Source organism: Semicossyphus pulcher, unplaced genomic scaffold (genome assembly GCF_022749685.1).
Source record: "Semicossyphus pulcher isolate SPU_LCO1_2020_fin unplaced genomic scaffold, fSemPul1.0.p SCAF_17, whole genome shotgun sequence".
In the NCBI taxonomy this organism is placed as follows: Eukaryota; Metazoa; Chordata; class Actinopteri; order Labriformes; family Labridae; genus Semicossyphus; species Semicossyphus pulcher.
The window spans coordinates 13917128-13933500 of NW_027211681.1; the positions used below are offsets into that span (position 1 = coordinate 13917128).

At 43.9% G+C, this 16373-nt stretch overlaps 1 protein-coding gene across 1 annotated transcript in view; it reads right to left on the reverse strand.

The window, feature by feature from the left end:
• Window positions 1-207: 207 nt before the first annotated feature.
• Window positions 208-16373, reverse strand: part of glra3 (glycine receptor, alpha 3) — a 39625-nt gene continuing 23459 nt past the window's right edge. Inside the window, exons 5-8 of the mRNA XM_069665833.1 lie at window positions 9721-9858; window positions 8004-8218; window positions 5251-5400; window positions 208-537 (exon numbers count right to left, since the gene is read on the reverse strand). Of these exons, the coding sequence (XP_069521934.1) occupies window positions 208-537; window positions 5251-5400; window positions 8004-8218; window positions 9721-9858 (833 nt within the window). The remainder of the gene's footprint in view (window positions 538-5250; window positions 5401-8003; window positions 8219-9720; window positions 9859-16373) is intronic.

Genomic DNA, 16373 nt, shown 5'->3' on the forward strand with positions numbered 1-16373 from the left:
TGATCATTGATCCTCTGTGTGTTTCTGTACATCGTTAGTGAGAGACTGATTCGAGTTTGACGCCTTCAGAATCAGGATGTTTGTTTAAGGTGAGGTCTTCCTGGTCTGGGTAAGGTCAGGGTGAAGGACGTTTCCTCATATGAATAGCAGAACGTGTGTGTGTGTGTGTGTGTGTGCATACTGTATATGAATAATCTCTTTCTGTCCTTATGGCTTATGTACATCTTCATGTCGGAGGATCTTATAAAGAACCCAGTAGAATATATTGAAGAAGAGAAAGGCGAGAGGGAAGCCGGCCCTCGACACAGTGTCAATCTTTTTGGCTCTGTCGATGAATAACTTCCTCATCTCCTCCGTGCTTTTACCCCCTCCACCTGCCGGTGCTCCAGGTGGATTCTGGGTAGTGTTCCCCGTGGCTCCGGGGGTGTTCACGACAGCCACAGTATTGTTGGTGCTGGCCTTCGACTCCTTGCTGTTGCTGGGAGTGGAGGTCACAGCGGCTGTGGGGGTCGGTCTGCTCTGGTGTGCTTCCCCTTCCTGTTGGTGAGAAAAGGAGGAAGAAGAGGAGGAGGAAGAGGTGGAGGTCAAAGGTCAGACACTAGTGCTCATTTATGTTTCCCTCCACATACTTCATGTGCAGCTGTTGAGCCCTTTAGCAAGGCGATGAATGAGGGTTTTATTGTTGAAACCTGATGTCCTTGGACATTTTACACTCTGAAGTTTATGCATTTGTCTCCTAGTTTACGCTGTTTGGTTTAAAAGACTTTAAAGGGGAGTTCCAGTGTCCTTAAACCTGGCTCTAATTACCTATTATGTCACTTAATGTCTAAATGACCTAAAACTCAGAAAGTTTTTGAATTGCTCCAATGGATTGCCTTGGCCTGCAGCTGTACTTGCTCCAATCCTTTAGGCCCAGTGCAAGTGATCAAATTTCATCCACTAGAAGTTCTTGTTTTTTTTCACTGAGAGCCTCAGATTGTTATTCAAAGTGTCTGACAACATTACAGAAATTATGTTTGCAGAAATAAATAATTTCTGCTGAAGTAAGATATATATATTTTTAAACGAAAAGCAGTTGTTTTGTGATTTCTGTGAAGCCACCAGACTCCATTGACAAAAACGGTAATTTAAGCTTGCAGAGCACAGACGTTGCTGGTCCAACACTGCCTTGATCTATTAGTCTGTTTCTTTTGCTGTGTGACTATGGTGTTTTAAATGATGAGTTTGGACCTAACAATATGTGTGTAACACATGAATAACACCAAAAAACTAACCAGTCAAATAATAACTCATAATAAGCAACTCATAACTTCTGCAGTGTTAAATCACTGTTTTTGTCAATGGGGTCTGGTGGCTTTGGTGAAAGCGATGTAACAACTGTTTCTTGTCAATATAAGCATCCGACTCTGTAACAAAAAGGTCCGTCTCTGCAGGGATCTTCTCTGTAATGTTGTCAGACGCTTAGAACAACAATGTGAGCCTGTCAGTGGAAAAAACAAGAACTTTTAGTGGACGTAATTTTGCTTTGCTAACAAGGAGTGCAATTTCCATATTACCACAGCAGAGAAAAAGGTGTGTACACATGGTTCTTAGCTACAGTACATTGGGATTCAGCAAAAACGACCTGAGTGTTCTATTTCTTCATTCAGATTTGTTGCAGGTCTTCAGTCTCGTTCTTTATAAAGCTTTATGTTGAAAGCTACTAAATGAGTATTAGAAATCGATGGAGTAGGACCTACAACAGCACACTGCTTGGATCATGCAGGTGAAACATGCACAAATAAACGTAAACATGCACAAACATACACATATGTGCTGTGTGGTTACCCTGTGGTTGTCGGTGTAGATGTTGCTCATAGATCCATACAGAGGCTCTGATGGTTTGAGGCCGATGTCAATGTTAACACGACGGAGGGAATCAGCTAGCTCCTCTGGATCAACTGCACCTCCACTGTTCTACCGGTCGACAGCATGCACACCAGTGATCAACACACGCAAACCAAAAGGAAGAAAAAACAAGCATCCAAAGACAGGGTCGTGACGCCGAGTCATTCAGTCAACCTGTGTTTCCTGTTTATACGCTGCTTATAACATTCAGTTTGGGTTTGTTTTAATTATGGACATTTCCTGTGTAACTATGTTGCATCCCCAGTGTTTATTCAAACCAGACACTGTACAAAAAGATGAACGACATACCAGCTCCCTAAAAGTGAAGCCAAACCCTCTCTATCGCCCCCTGCTGACTGGCTGCAGTATAGCTCATAAAGCCCGCCTCCTCCATGTTAACAGATGGGACATGAGTCAAACTATAAAATCAAAATACACGTCAAATATATTTTTCTCAAACATGGTTTCTGTCATTATAATTAGTTGTTATCATGCTGATTTATGTCCAAGTGTTCATTTTTCTGACAGGTTTACTTTTAGTTAGTTATTTGATACTATAAAAAGGGGGCTTGACCTCATGATTGACAGCTCTATTGACAAATGCGGCTCCTGCAGTGTTCTGTTCCCAAGTAGCAGAGTAGAGGAGGAACGGCGAGAGGAGACGTAACTAACACTAACACTGCAGTCATTGAACTTTCCATAAGCATGAATATCTGCTTCAGACTGACACAAGAAGCTGTTCTGCTGCAGACTGAGCCCACCTGAGGGCTCCAACATGGCAAGGCCACAAGGTCAAGGTGTGTTGTGGGTAGAGGAAGGGGCGGGAAGTCAATACTGCGGCTCCACCAGCCGATCTCTACTGCACACGCTCTGGATACAAATAAGAAAGATGGCAGCGCTCGCTCCGGGGGGATTTACGCTTCACTTCTGCAAGAGGAGGTGGAGACGTGTCGTCCATCTTTATTTTCAGTCATTGATTTAAACAGGATGTATTCTACTTAGACTAGTTGGCCTCCCCAAACCATTGAAGTATCTGTTTACATCCATCAGTGTGTCTCACAATATTTTTAGAATGAAAGGTAGACATAAGTGGCCCTACATTAATGAAGGGGTTTCATACAGCAGGAGGAACATCATACCAGTTACACTCAGTAGACATTTCTCACTACAGCAGGTACTCTTGAGGGAGACAAAAATAAACCAGTTCCCTCAGGGGATTGCTGAGATAACATGTTTAGGATAATGTGAAGGACATGGGGTCCCAGTGACTTTGACCTTTGACCACCAAAATCAAATCGGGACATCCAAGTGGACTTTGAGCTGTGTCCCAATCCAGGGGCTGCATCATTAGAAGGACGTATCTGAAGGCCGATTGCGTCACAGCAGCGCGTCGAAGGCTGTCCCAGCACAAATGCGTCCTCCTTCTTCTGAGCCATGAAGGATCCTTCGGGTGCATCCTTTGCGGCCCAACGTATCCAGAGATTCATTCATTCAAACGAGATGGCGGACTCTTAAACAACCGAGGAATACACTTTAAATGTCAAAGTTTTTGGTTTCATCGAATAGCTAGAGATACAAATATTAAAAAACAAAATGGACCTTGAAAGAAATGATCTTAATGCAAAGTTAAGTTACGTGACATTAGTGATGCTCGCTAGTTTGCCTGCTAGCTACCTGTTGCTAGGCGACAGGAGCGACATTTGGTGACACAGCTGGCAACGCAAGCAGGAAATCCTCCGTCAGTTCGGCTTTAGCGTCTACTCGGCTACAAATGACTCATCCTCTGTAGACCGCGTCCTTCGAAGGCTGCAGCCTCTGAATTGAGACACAGCTTTAGTGTCACGTTTGAAGATGTTCCCTCCAGTTGCTCTGAGACATTCACGAGAACGGGGCGGGATGAAGGCATCAAAAGGGTTTTTTGTGGGACTTCATGATGTTTTGGTGAAACTGACCTTTTGTTTAAAAAATCTCATCACCTCGACAATTCATTCGGTAAGAAATAGAGTCAAATTACGTCGTAATTACTGTATGAATTCTTGAGTTAAGGCTAAAAACATTCTCTGAGAAGCAGGGATCTTTGACCTTTGACTTTAAAATCTAAACAGCTCATCCTTGCATGTGTGGACATTTGTACCAAATTTCAGTCAGTTATCGCTTTCAAAAGACTTGGACAGCCTGAAAACATATTGTATCCATGATCAGGGAATTTTTTATGGTGTGTTTTGAGAAACGTATGGAGATTTTTAAGGGAGAAAGCCAATCATTTAAAAACTGCAGCTCTACTTTAAATAACTGTTTATTTTTAACCAGTTTAATACAAAATAAAGAAACATCTGCAGCTCTCTCTGCTACCAAAAACATACAAAGGTATCAACAAATATATAAAATAACTTGACCTGATTCATCGCCAGAAAGAAGGACTATTGAACAGGGTCTGATGCCTCATGCTGTCATTGTTTCAACCCATTCTGTGATTATTTTATTAACATAAACTCAGAAATGTATTGAACAGTTTGAATGGATTATTGTCGTATGAGATGTTACATGTGGCTGAACGAGGAATGATCAGGAATGAATCATTTCCTGAGGGATCTGTGAATGACACGTTTGTATCAGATATGTTTAAACAGAGGAGATAAACAGGGTCAGACACTGTATGATAATAATAATAAACTTTGATTTTATTCTACAGGTCCAATTTAATCCGTTTAAAATGCTCCAAACTGAGTCAGATGTTGTGTTAGTGTGAGGTGACTGAATGCTCTCCCAGCCCACACAGACCCTCATCATGCACTGACATCTCGTGTCAGAGAAAACACTCGGTGAACTAAAGAGTCATGAAGGCACCGTGACGGAGGTACAGCCATGCTGTATCATGCACTCATACAGTGACGTGAGGTGTTTCAGGAGAGTCAGACATGCACAGTCTAATGCACTTTATATCAACATTGTGATAGGTCTTCTTTTTCATCTCATTTTCGATCAAACTGCAATAACAACATGTGTCCACAAGGGGGCAGCCTCAAACAAGAGCTGAGAGAACAGCAAGATACAGATCTCACAATAGAGGTCTTTATGTCTGTGTGAATGTGTGCACGTCAGATAGGTAGGCAGGTTTAGATAGACAGCAGAAGAGTTACATATAGTATGTTTACGTGTGAAGGTGTGCAGACGATATTTACAGCTGCATAAATATATATATATATATATATAGTATGTTCAGGTGCTGAGGTGTATATATAGTTTGTACAGCAGTAAATCTGTATAAACACTAAGTACACAGTGTTATATATATAGTGTATATAAGTGATGATACTGCTGATGTGCTGTGGACTGTGTGCCATGCTGCAGGATGTTTGGTACCTTGCTCTTGCTCTTGGGATGCCGTCTGAAGCGCAGCAGCTCTTTGTGTTGCCTCGACACAAAGTTGACCGCAGCGTACTCCAGCAGCGCGGAGAAGACGAAGAGAAGACACACAGCCATCCAGATGTCTATGGCCTTCACATAAGAGACCTGTACACACACGCACACACACACACACACACACACACACACACACACACACACACACACACACACGAAATAAATCTGAGGACTTCACTCCATTCTTATTTAGATTTCTCACACACATTATTTTAGGGTCACAGCTGCGGCCCGTCACACACACACACACACACACACACACACGGTTCTGCCACTGATGCCGTGTTGTCAAAGTGATGTTTCCTCCCTGCTTCATGGAGTTATGACTCATTCAGACACGTGTAACATACCGGAGTGCAAAGTTCTGTCGGGCACCGGAAACATGAGAAACCTCCTAACATCTACATACACACAGCCTCGGTCATGTCGTGGAGGTGTGTGTGTGTGTGTGTGTGTGTGTGTGTGTGTGTGTGTGTGTGTGTGTGTGTCAGTGTGTGCAGAGCATGTGTGAGAGGGATGGGCGTACTAATAAGGGTTATATAACAAAGTGCTCCATGTCTGATTTTTCCTCATGCATACAAGATACCAGAACAAGACTAAGGGGCTCTTTCTCACACACGCTCGAGTGCACACATGATGTGAGTAATCAACACACACTTTGGCTGCTCATGCAAAACATCCAAACATCCACCAATGAAAACGGAGGAGGCATCTCAGGTCTCCAGAGAGGGAGCAAATTAACCCTGCCACACACACACACACACACACACACAAGCACACACACACACACACACACACACACACACACACACACACACACACACACACACACACAAGCACACACCCACACACACGCGTGCGCACTCCCTCGGCCCACCTCACTCACCTACATACCATATGTGTACATAGAGTCTTCCTAAATATGTAACGTATTTCTATATGTGCTGCACTTAACGCCCACAGTTTAACCCTTTGAAACAGATGGACACAATCTGTCTGCTGCTCCTCGGTCCCAGAACAAACAGGAAGTGCTTCCAGCTAACGCGGTCGCACTCTTCACACTGCACATTCACCAAAATGTGAGCAGCAACATTCAACACAGAACAAGCTCAGGTGGAGACACAGCAAAGGGTTCGATCACGACTTTACATCTCCTGATCATCTGTTCTTTCTGTTTTAATTCGGACTGCGCGATCATGAATAGAATGACCATCTCCATTATTTTGATCAATACGTTTTTATTGTACTTTCACATTAACATAGCAACGCTTTCAGTTCTATTTTGTGCTGCATTCAGGCTCATGTACAGATTTTGCATCAGACTAAGACTCAAAATCAGGTTCTATCTCTGAATTTGGTGCATCATGGGTAATTTCAGTGTGTGATTGGGAGTTGGGTGGATAAGGGGGTGTTTCTCATTACATTAATGTGCGCATCCTTGCATCCTCTCTCCTCGGCTAACCTGGAAATCCTTCCCCTCCCGCCTTGATGGAGGAGTTTCCAATTTCTTAAATGCACCTGGAGGAGACGAAGATCGAGGCGAGAGGAGGCTCCAGGTCACAAGCTCAGAGCGAGGATACACAGGTGGATCCTACGGGGAAGTGTTTCAACCTAAGACGTGACTCTTTATTCACACAGTTTCTTCTCACAGCGCAGATCTACAGAAAATGTAAGTGTTTAACGTGCCGTGATGGTGCAATACTTAACTAGATACAGGATACTGACAGTAAAATGTGTTTTTTTTTCTTTACAATGAAATCAATAAACTCGGTGACGGATTTTTGTGCAGACAATAAAAATGCAACTGAACAAAGAGAAAAACAACAAAGAGGCATCTAGCTCCGTGCTCTCTTTCCGTTTTCAACAGCTGCTGTAACCACGACAACCACAGACGCATTCATGTCACTCGTTGAACCCGAAACACCGTCTCTGTTGTTTTACGCTTCCACTCTAAACAGCCGCTGCATCACATGACATGCCAGCTCGCTCAAAAGCCCAGACCTCTCCATCGCCCCCTGGGGGAGCGGCTGTTAGTTTAGGGAGCGCTTGATTTGATATGCAGCAGAGTTTTCTACGGGCGGAGAATTTTAAACGCCAACATCACCGTCAGTCGTGTTTATTTAATCGTGGGAAGATCATGATCCGCATTAATATTCAATTAATTGTGCCATTCACAAATTAAGCACTGTGTAATACATTTCTAATAGTAGTAGAAGTAGTAACTTAATACAAAAATAAAACATGACCTATCCAGCTAATGCATGCAGTGTCAGACTGTTTTAAAAGGTGTGAAAACTGAGCACCAACAGCTTCAGGTTAAAGACAGCTTACAGCTCACTGCAGTATGTTTCTGAAACACACTCCTTTAAGTGCTCCGTGATACGAGGCCTTTAAAGAGAGAGAGTGCTGTCTCTTCAAAGTTTTTGAGCGTGACAGCAACAGATCTTTCACGTTGTGTCTGCTTGGACTGATCCGGAGCTGCAGCAGATCCCTGAGCACACCGCGAGAGAGACAGGTGGCCAGAGGGGGATCACAGGTGTGACAAATACAGACAGACAACCATTCAGCCGCACACTCACTCCTGTGGGCACTTTAGGCTCTCTGCTCCTCCTAACCTGCATGTGTTGGGCCTGTAGGCATCTGGAGGAGGCCCACACACAGACACAGATGAATGGTGAAAAGCACAAACAGACCTTTGGCAGTGAAGTCCTGGATCCTGAGCTCTGCGTAGTCATGGTGAGGACGGTGGTGATGCCCAGGGCCACTCTGGCCGGGGCGGCGTCCATGTTGATCCAGAAGGAGACCCAGGACAGGATGACGATGAGCAGGGAGGGGATGTACATCTGGATCAGGTAGTAGCCCATCTGTCGCTCCAGGTGGAACCGCACCTCGATGCAGGTGAATTTACCTGCAACATTGTACAGACGAGCTGAAATAACATTCACGTGTGATATAAAAAGAAGATCAATGATAAGCAAGCAGGATGACGAACAGTTATGATACAACAAGGTTTGTTTTTTCCCTTTTCTGAAACCCGGCTTAAACCCAGGGCCTGAACTCAACAACGTTTACAGAAAATATGTTCTGACTCAGTTTATGTTAATTTATAATCTATTCAAAATATTGTTTTTATTACTTTAAGATAATTTAGATTTTAATGAACAATGATATTATATTCATTACACACTAATGAATACGACAGCAGATACTTCATATTCCATTTGCAGTTAAAGACCATATGCTACCTTTTACACATAAAAACATTATTTTAATTTGCTAAATCAGACTTTCCAAAAAGGGCCCAAAAAAGCTGAAAACGTCCCAGAGGGGATGAAGAGTCGTGACTACAGAAAGGCAGTGAGTAACTTTAGTCACACATATTTGAGCTGCTGCGGAGTAATGACTCCTCATAATTAAAGTTAACTATTTCAGCTCAGTCGCTGTAAATGGAAGCGCCGGCTGCTAACTCGTTAACAAGCGTAACATTACCATTAACATCAGTCTGACGTTAGCTAACTGGTAACGTTAACATTAATAAGGCTCCGCTGTGCGTTTTCTTGGTTTGACTTAAACAGTCCAGTATCCCACCGCGGGACGCCGTTGTCTTTGTACATCTGACGAATGCCGGTGATGACAGGCCCGCGTCTGATGGATTTTCGCAGGTCTCGCTCTGTGCTGTGAGCGCCTGCCCATGTTTATGTTGTCAATGAGGTTTAATAACAACTGTGTGACAGTTTCATCACTGTACAGTAACGGCTTTTTATTTTCATTCAACCCTCGTATGAAATTCCCTTTTTTTTCCTTCAACTGTTTTCGGCCCCAGGACGACAGGAGGTCCGTAAGCTCGAGCCCTGGTCCTGAGCAATATTTGAAAGTACTCATTAATTCAGGCTATCAGGACTCTTATCATCTGTGTGTTTTATAATATACTCCTCTAATAATAAAAAACCCCTGTCTCTTTTGTCTCTGTTCTACTTGTATTCCACCCCCTGTTTTCTCAGTCTGGTTTGTGTTTTGGTTTTTAAACGACCACGTTAGAGAGAGAACTGTTCCTGACTCGGGGTCGGCTCGTTCTGCAGCCTAAAATCTATAAATATCCATACAGCCTGTCCTCCTCTGAGCCTCCTGAATCACTGAACGTCCCCTCCCCCACCCAGCACCGCTCCAGGTCAGAACACTACATCCATGTTTGTCTCCTGTCTCCGTTCATATCTCTTTTAATGAAAGGACGACATCAGTCCGCACGTCCGGCTGTTCCTCCTCCTGCACTTTTTCTCCTCACTTGATCCCAGCAGCACCAACATGACGGATGAAACGCGGCAGCCGTTTCATCCTGTGTGCGTGTTACCTGTGTTTGATGCTTACGGCACTGTGTGTGTGTGTGTGTGTGTGTGTGTGTGTGTGTGTCACCTGTGTTGTAGTGCTTGGTGCAGTATCTGAGGTCTGATTCATCTTTGAGGATGAACTGTGGGAGCGTGAGGCCTTCAGCCACTTGGACCGGTCCGTTCTCCTGCCACTCAAAGATCAGGTCGTTCATCGTGTAACCGACTGAAAAAAGCAAATCAACAATTATTTAAACATCATGAGACTCGAAGGCAGCAGAACAGACGTGTGATATGTTGAGCAGAGGCTTCTGGTTCTCTAATGTCGCTTTTAATTTGTTTCTTTGAGCAAGTCATCTCACTCAGGGCTGCTTTCTCAGGATTATGTGCTGTTTGTTTGGTCTTATTCTCCTGTATTTGTTAAATGTCTCTGAGTAGCAGAAGTGTTCTTACTCCAACCCAATAATTTGATATTAAGACACGTTACTGAACCTTAATGTCTGTATTTAACAGAACATTTCTCTTCGTTGTTGTTTTACAATAGTCATTTTATTTAACATAGATTTTTCTGAAACTCAAGTAATCTGATATTTAGTGACTTTTTCATGAACAATAATCTGTTACTGGTAAATAAATTGCCATATTTCTCTTTTCGTTTCTCGCCACAGAAACAGAAACTCCCTGAAGCTCTGTTTCTGTTTCTCTCCTCCTTCTCGGCAGGTCGCTGCTTACCAGCAGAAGGTAAACACAGCTGTGTCAGTGCGCATGTGTAGCTAGCTAATTCAACTAGAGCTGTCAGAGAGGACAGCGTTTACTTTGTGGAAATATTCACATTATTCTGAATGTTTGGGTGAAAGGGACGAGAACAACATGAAATGTAAGCTGTGTCTGGAGGAGAAGCGCTCGTCAGCTGTAAAGAGCTCGACTTCAAACGTGAAGAAGCATCTGCAGCTAAACACAGCTCCACAACACTGGTGGGACTAAGAGCCTGTGTTGTTGTCATGGAAACAGCTGTGCCTCATACTGTATGCCTCTGCCCAGTTCACTGTCAGACTGTTAGCATCATAAAGAGCTGTAAAGGTTATACTGCGTGGTCACGCATGCCATTCAGAGGTGGGCGGTACACCCCACCGGCCCCATCTTAGAGAGTCATTTTCAAATATATCGTGATCGAGACGCATCGTTCAATACAGTTTACACTATTGTTGCTAGCCTTATAGCTAACGTTACAATACCACTCAGAGACTGCGCTCATTCTCTCTTGCCCTCGCATTGCCTCGGCTCTGAAAGCTCCGGCTTCAGGCATCAGTGGTGCTGGAGCCAACGGCTCAAACTGATAGTGCTCGGGACCGCCTCGGTCCTCCACCACACTAAAGTGCTCTTCAGGGGACTCTGGAGCGGAGAAGTCCTCCACCTCTAAAGAGCCCTCTGTGCCATATGTGCCTTGTGACTCTGTGTCACTCTCCATTTTTCTCTGGCCAGGGGAGGGGACGTCACTGAGCTGAAATTGTGCAGTGGGTGTAGTTATGGTCAGACTTAGAGACTTAGACTTAGACTCAACTTTATTGATCCCTTTGGGATGACTCCCTCTGGGAAATTCAGTCTCCAGCAGCTTATACAGTACAATACAATAGGAAAGAATCAGCACACAGAGGGTAAAAAATAAAGATCAAAATATATATATCTATCGATATATATATATATAAAAAAGTACAAAATTGGATAACAAAATATATAAAATATACACTCTTAGAAAATGTACAAGTAAACAGTGGGTAATAGTTCAATTAAACTAAATTAGGTTATTGCACTGTGGTATTAGGTTATTGCACTGTGGTGAGAGATTATTGCACATTGACAGATTTTTATTGCACATATGACCCTTTGAGAAATAAATAAATATTACTATTGAATAAAAGAAGTTAACTACTATTAACTTTGTGAGCTGAATTAGTGGCTACCGCTTGTGAGAGAGTCTGTCCCTGTTACCTCCTCCCCCTAAGTGAGGAGTTGTACAGCCTGATGGCATGAGGGACAAAGGAGTTCTTCAGTCAGTTAGTCCTGCACTTTGGAAGGAGCAGTCTCTCACTGAACAGGCTCCTCTGGTTGCTGATGACGGTGTGCAGAGGGTGGCTGGCATTGTCCATAATGTCCAACAGTTTGTTTAGTGTCCTTGTCTCTGCCACCGTCACCAGAGGGTCCAGCTTCATGCCGATCACAGAGCCGGCTCGCCTGATCAGTTTATCCAGTCTGGATGTGTCCTTCTTGGATGTGCTGCCTCCCCAGCACACTACAGTGTAAAAGAGGACACTGGCAACCACAGACTGGTAAAACATCCGCAGCAGTTTGCTGCAGATGTTAAAAGACCGCAGTCTCCTTAGGAAGTACATCCTGCCTTGTGTCTTCCCGTACAGGTGGCTGGTGTGTGTTGACCAGTCCAGTTTGTTGTCCAGACACAGCCCGAGGTATTTGTAGGAGTCCACACTCTCCACCTCAGCTCCCTCTAGTAGGACTGGTCTCGGCTTCGGTCTGGACCTCCCAAAGTCTATGACCAGCTCCTTTGTCTTAGAGGTGTTGAGCTCTAGGTGGTTTGTGCGGCACCAAGCAGCAAAGTCCCCCACCAGACTCCGATACTCCTCCTCTCTGTCGTCCCTGATGCATCCAACGATGGCTGTGTCATCGGCGTACTTCTGTATGTGACACAGCTCTGAGTTGTGACAGAAGTCCGAGGTGTACAGGGTGAAGAGAAAAGGGGCCAGCACTGTGCCCTGGGGGGCTCCATTGCTGCTGACCACAGTGTCAGACGTGGTGTCCTTCAGCCTGACGTACTGTGGCCTGTCGGTGAGGTAGTTGGATATCCAGGCCACCAGGTGGGGGTCCACTCCCATCCCGACCTGTGCAGTTACACTTTAATGTAACTGTTAAAAGTAAAGTTACCCAACACTGATTACCCACTAGATGTTTCATGGCACAGCAGCCACTCTGTCACAAAGGATCTGTCCTTCGCATATTTTTTGATTAATAAATTAAACAAAAACAAGCAGGAAGCTAAAAAAGATTTCACTGTGGTATGATTTTTTCCAATGTTGGGATAAAATCATAAAAATGTTGCTGAAGCCGAGGCACGAAAATCCATCTGAGCTGCCTTTAGTCTTTGTCACTGCTAGATGTTCAGATTAAATAAAAAATGTTCAATATCAGCAGCCGTCTTTAGTCTTAGCTCAAATGCACAAAAAGAGAAGTTCAATGATGTGTCAACAACCAATAGGAGCACTCTCTCCAGCACCAAACAGGAAGTAATAAACCAGGTAGATGATAAGCAAGGAGGGGGACTTTGGGGCGGGCTGCTGTTACCGTGTCGTCACAGCGGTTAGTTCCAGTAAACAGGTGAAGGAAGGCCTCGCTACTAGCCTGTTGGCTCTTAATGCTAACCAAGCACACGTTACGGCCTAAATCACAGCAGATAACAAAAACTACTGCAAATGTTTGTCTTTATCGACAAATCATTCATCACAGTCCTGAATCTAGATCATTGCGTTACAAACATGCATCCTTAAACTGAGTGAAAGTTAGTGAAGGGCACAAACACGTGTTCAGAGAAGAACTGATAGAAGCCACATTTAAATGCATGCAGTGAGTGCACTGTGAGGCTTTTGGGCAGAAGCAGAGAGCAGCTGGTTTCTGCTGGTCCAAGCCTTCAGCTATACACAAAATATTTAGTTCATGCTGCCTCTTAAGGTTCAGCAGCGTGTGAAAGCGTATGCATGTTGAAAAAACAGGAGAGGATGCCCCGAGCCTCCGACAGAGAACGCCCCGGCCTCTGTGATCCGCTCTGGATGTTTTTACATCTCACACTCGCCCCTGGTGGAAACAGTGTCTCAGACTGTCAGCTCAACACCACTTACAAGTTCTTCTTGTCACACCAACTGCATCAACTCTAAACACTCGTTTTTCCATTTCAATCACTCTGCTCCAAATAAAATCATCACATCACTGTTACAGATGAGATTTCCTGCACATCATTAATTTGTGTTTTATCTATATGTAATGAGAGATGTAGGATTGTCACGGCTGCAGTCATCCTCTCTCCTCCCCTCTCACTCGTGTGCGTGTCGTTGTGCTTCCTGTGTCTCTGCTGCATGACATCACAGAGCGCAGCAATAAGAATAATCACTTATAGATGCAGAAGTAAACAGAGTTAGATCTATGCATGGTGATGCCTCTGGCCTCTGCAGCAGAATAAAAGCTCAGATGAAGACAAATAATCTGTTATCCAGTCCGCTGTAGGCTAAAGTCCTCACTGGACAAAGGAGGAGTTAGTCATCAGAACCATATTAACATCATTAAACTGGACTGTGTGTGTGTTTCCTTTAAAGCACATGTGTTTGATTTAACCCTTAAACTCTGCAAGAAAGACGAGTCTGCCAGTGCATACCATGTGTTTTTGCTTATTAACATTCCTTTAAATATCTTCAGATGCTTTAAATCCCTAGAATCTGTTCAATCTAAGCTAAGCAGATCATATTTGTTGATAAAAGTATTAAAATTGTGTCATAAATAAAAACAACTCACATTTTCGTCAAATTTCCTCAAATAAACACTTAAAACATTTTGATTCAGAACAATTCTGAATGCAGGAACATGAACTAAATATTTCCTGACACCACAGAAGTTATTTGAAGTTATTTTTAAGGTTTTTTTATCAGCATATTAAAAATGCCTTCTGATAGTTTCTTAGAATAGGTCATGACTTTCAAATATTCATTCATTCACTAACTATTATCTCCTCTTAAAATATATTTTTTACATTGTTTTAGCGGCGCCTGGTTGTAATGCAGTACTACTGTCAGACGGTGGCTGTAGTGCATCTGAAAGCTCTTTACTAACCGCCATTAAAAAACAAAAGAAGAAGAAAACATTAGTGCTAGGTGCTGGTAAAACGGGTGTGGCGCTGTGAGACTCGGAACCGGAGAATCATGCAGAGACTTCTGCAGTCGTCAAAGAGTTGTGCTTGGAATAAAAAAATAAACAAATAAACCAAAGTGAGGTCGAGAACAAATGTTGCAAAGTGAAACTAGCGTAACGTAAGTGGATAAAAGTCGAATAGTTCTCAGTGAATATTGAAAATCTGTGTCAAATATTCTGAGTGGTTCATCACAGCATTCTGGGTTCCGTTATTTCTCGACAACAGACTGTTGCTATGAAGAACAGACCGTTGCTAGGGATGCAGCTCTAATCACACAATCTTGTGGACTAACTGTAATCATATCCATGTCCAATACCATCATTAAATTCACCAGAAAAACAAAGGAGATGACTTCAGGAAGAATCGTGACACAGGCCCGCCCCCCCCCCCTCTGCATTAACTGCGTAGAAAGGGTGCAGACCTTTAAGGTCGGGTTCACAGCAGCCTTGTTTAGTCCGATTGAAGCGAACCCTGAAACGTTTGTGCCCTCTTCAGGGCAGTTCGTTCAGGTCGGTGTGAATGCCAGAATCAAACTGTGGTGCGGACCAAACAACTGGACCATGGTAAAAGCTGCCGTGTGTACACAAACCAAACTCGAGTCAAAAAGCAACATTGTTACAATTTGGCATTTGGCTCGGACCAAACAAACGGACTCTAGGTGTGAATGCACCCTTAACTCCTGGGAGTCCATGTTTCTGAGGACTGTTGAAAGAGCACAGCAGAGACTACACTTCCTCAGAGTGCTCAGGAGGAACAACGTGGAGAGGAAGCTGCTGGTGGCATTCTACCAGGCTACCATTGAGAGCGTCATCGCATGCTGCAGATAAAGAGGCTCCGCAAAGAGTCATTGAGTCTGCAGGAAAGATCACCGGCTGTCTCCTGCCCCCCCTGGAAGAAGTAGCCACTTCACGCTCCATCAGCAGGGCAAAAACCATGATTAAAGACCCCCCCACCCTGGTCACCAACTCTTTGAACTGTTGCCATCTGGCAGACGCTACAGAGCTCGACCACCAGACTCAGAGACGGTTTCTTTCCCATCAGCACACTAAATAAACATAAAATTGAATCATGTTCTTTACTGTCGCCACTCTGCCAACACTTTGCTGCACTGAGACACTTTTATAATATATATTTATACTTACTTATTGCTGTCCTGTCTTGTGTTTTTATGCTGGAAAGTCGTTGTATTCCCATACAATGACAATAAACTGATTCTGATTCTGATCAATGCGCTGAAAGAAGTCCAGTAAATTTGACATCAGTCTGTTTACAGAGTGAAAAAAGAAAAAACAAGACAAAGTAAAAAACAAACCTGAAGACGGCACATGAAGTAAACATTAAACCGAACGGGATACAGCGGTGTTTAAAGACGCTGAATGGAGAAGAAAACGTCAACAGACTCTGACGGTGACGAGCCTAGAGGCTGGAGCCTATCCCAGCTGTCAGTGGGCGAGAGCAAGGTTACACCTGGACTTATGGCACGCAGAGACGGACAACCTTCCACGCTCACATTCACAGCTGCAATATCAGAGTCACCGATGAGCCTAACGAGCATGTCTTTGGACTGTGGGAGGCAGCCGGAGTACCCGGAGGGAACCTACGCATGCACGGGGAGAACATGAAGACTCCACACAGAGAGGCCCATTCCGTCTGAACCGGGAATCGAACCAGGAACCTCCTTGCTGTGAGACAACAGAGCTTACCACTGCACCACCGTGCATCACCTAAAAGTCCCAAATAATCTGATGTGATGTGTGACTACATTTTAGATCTAG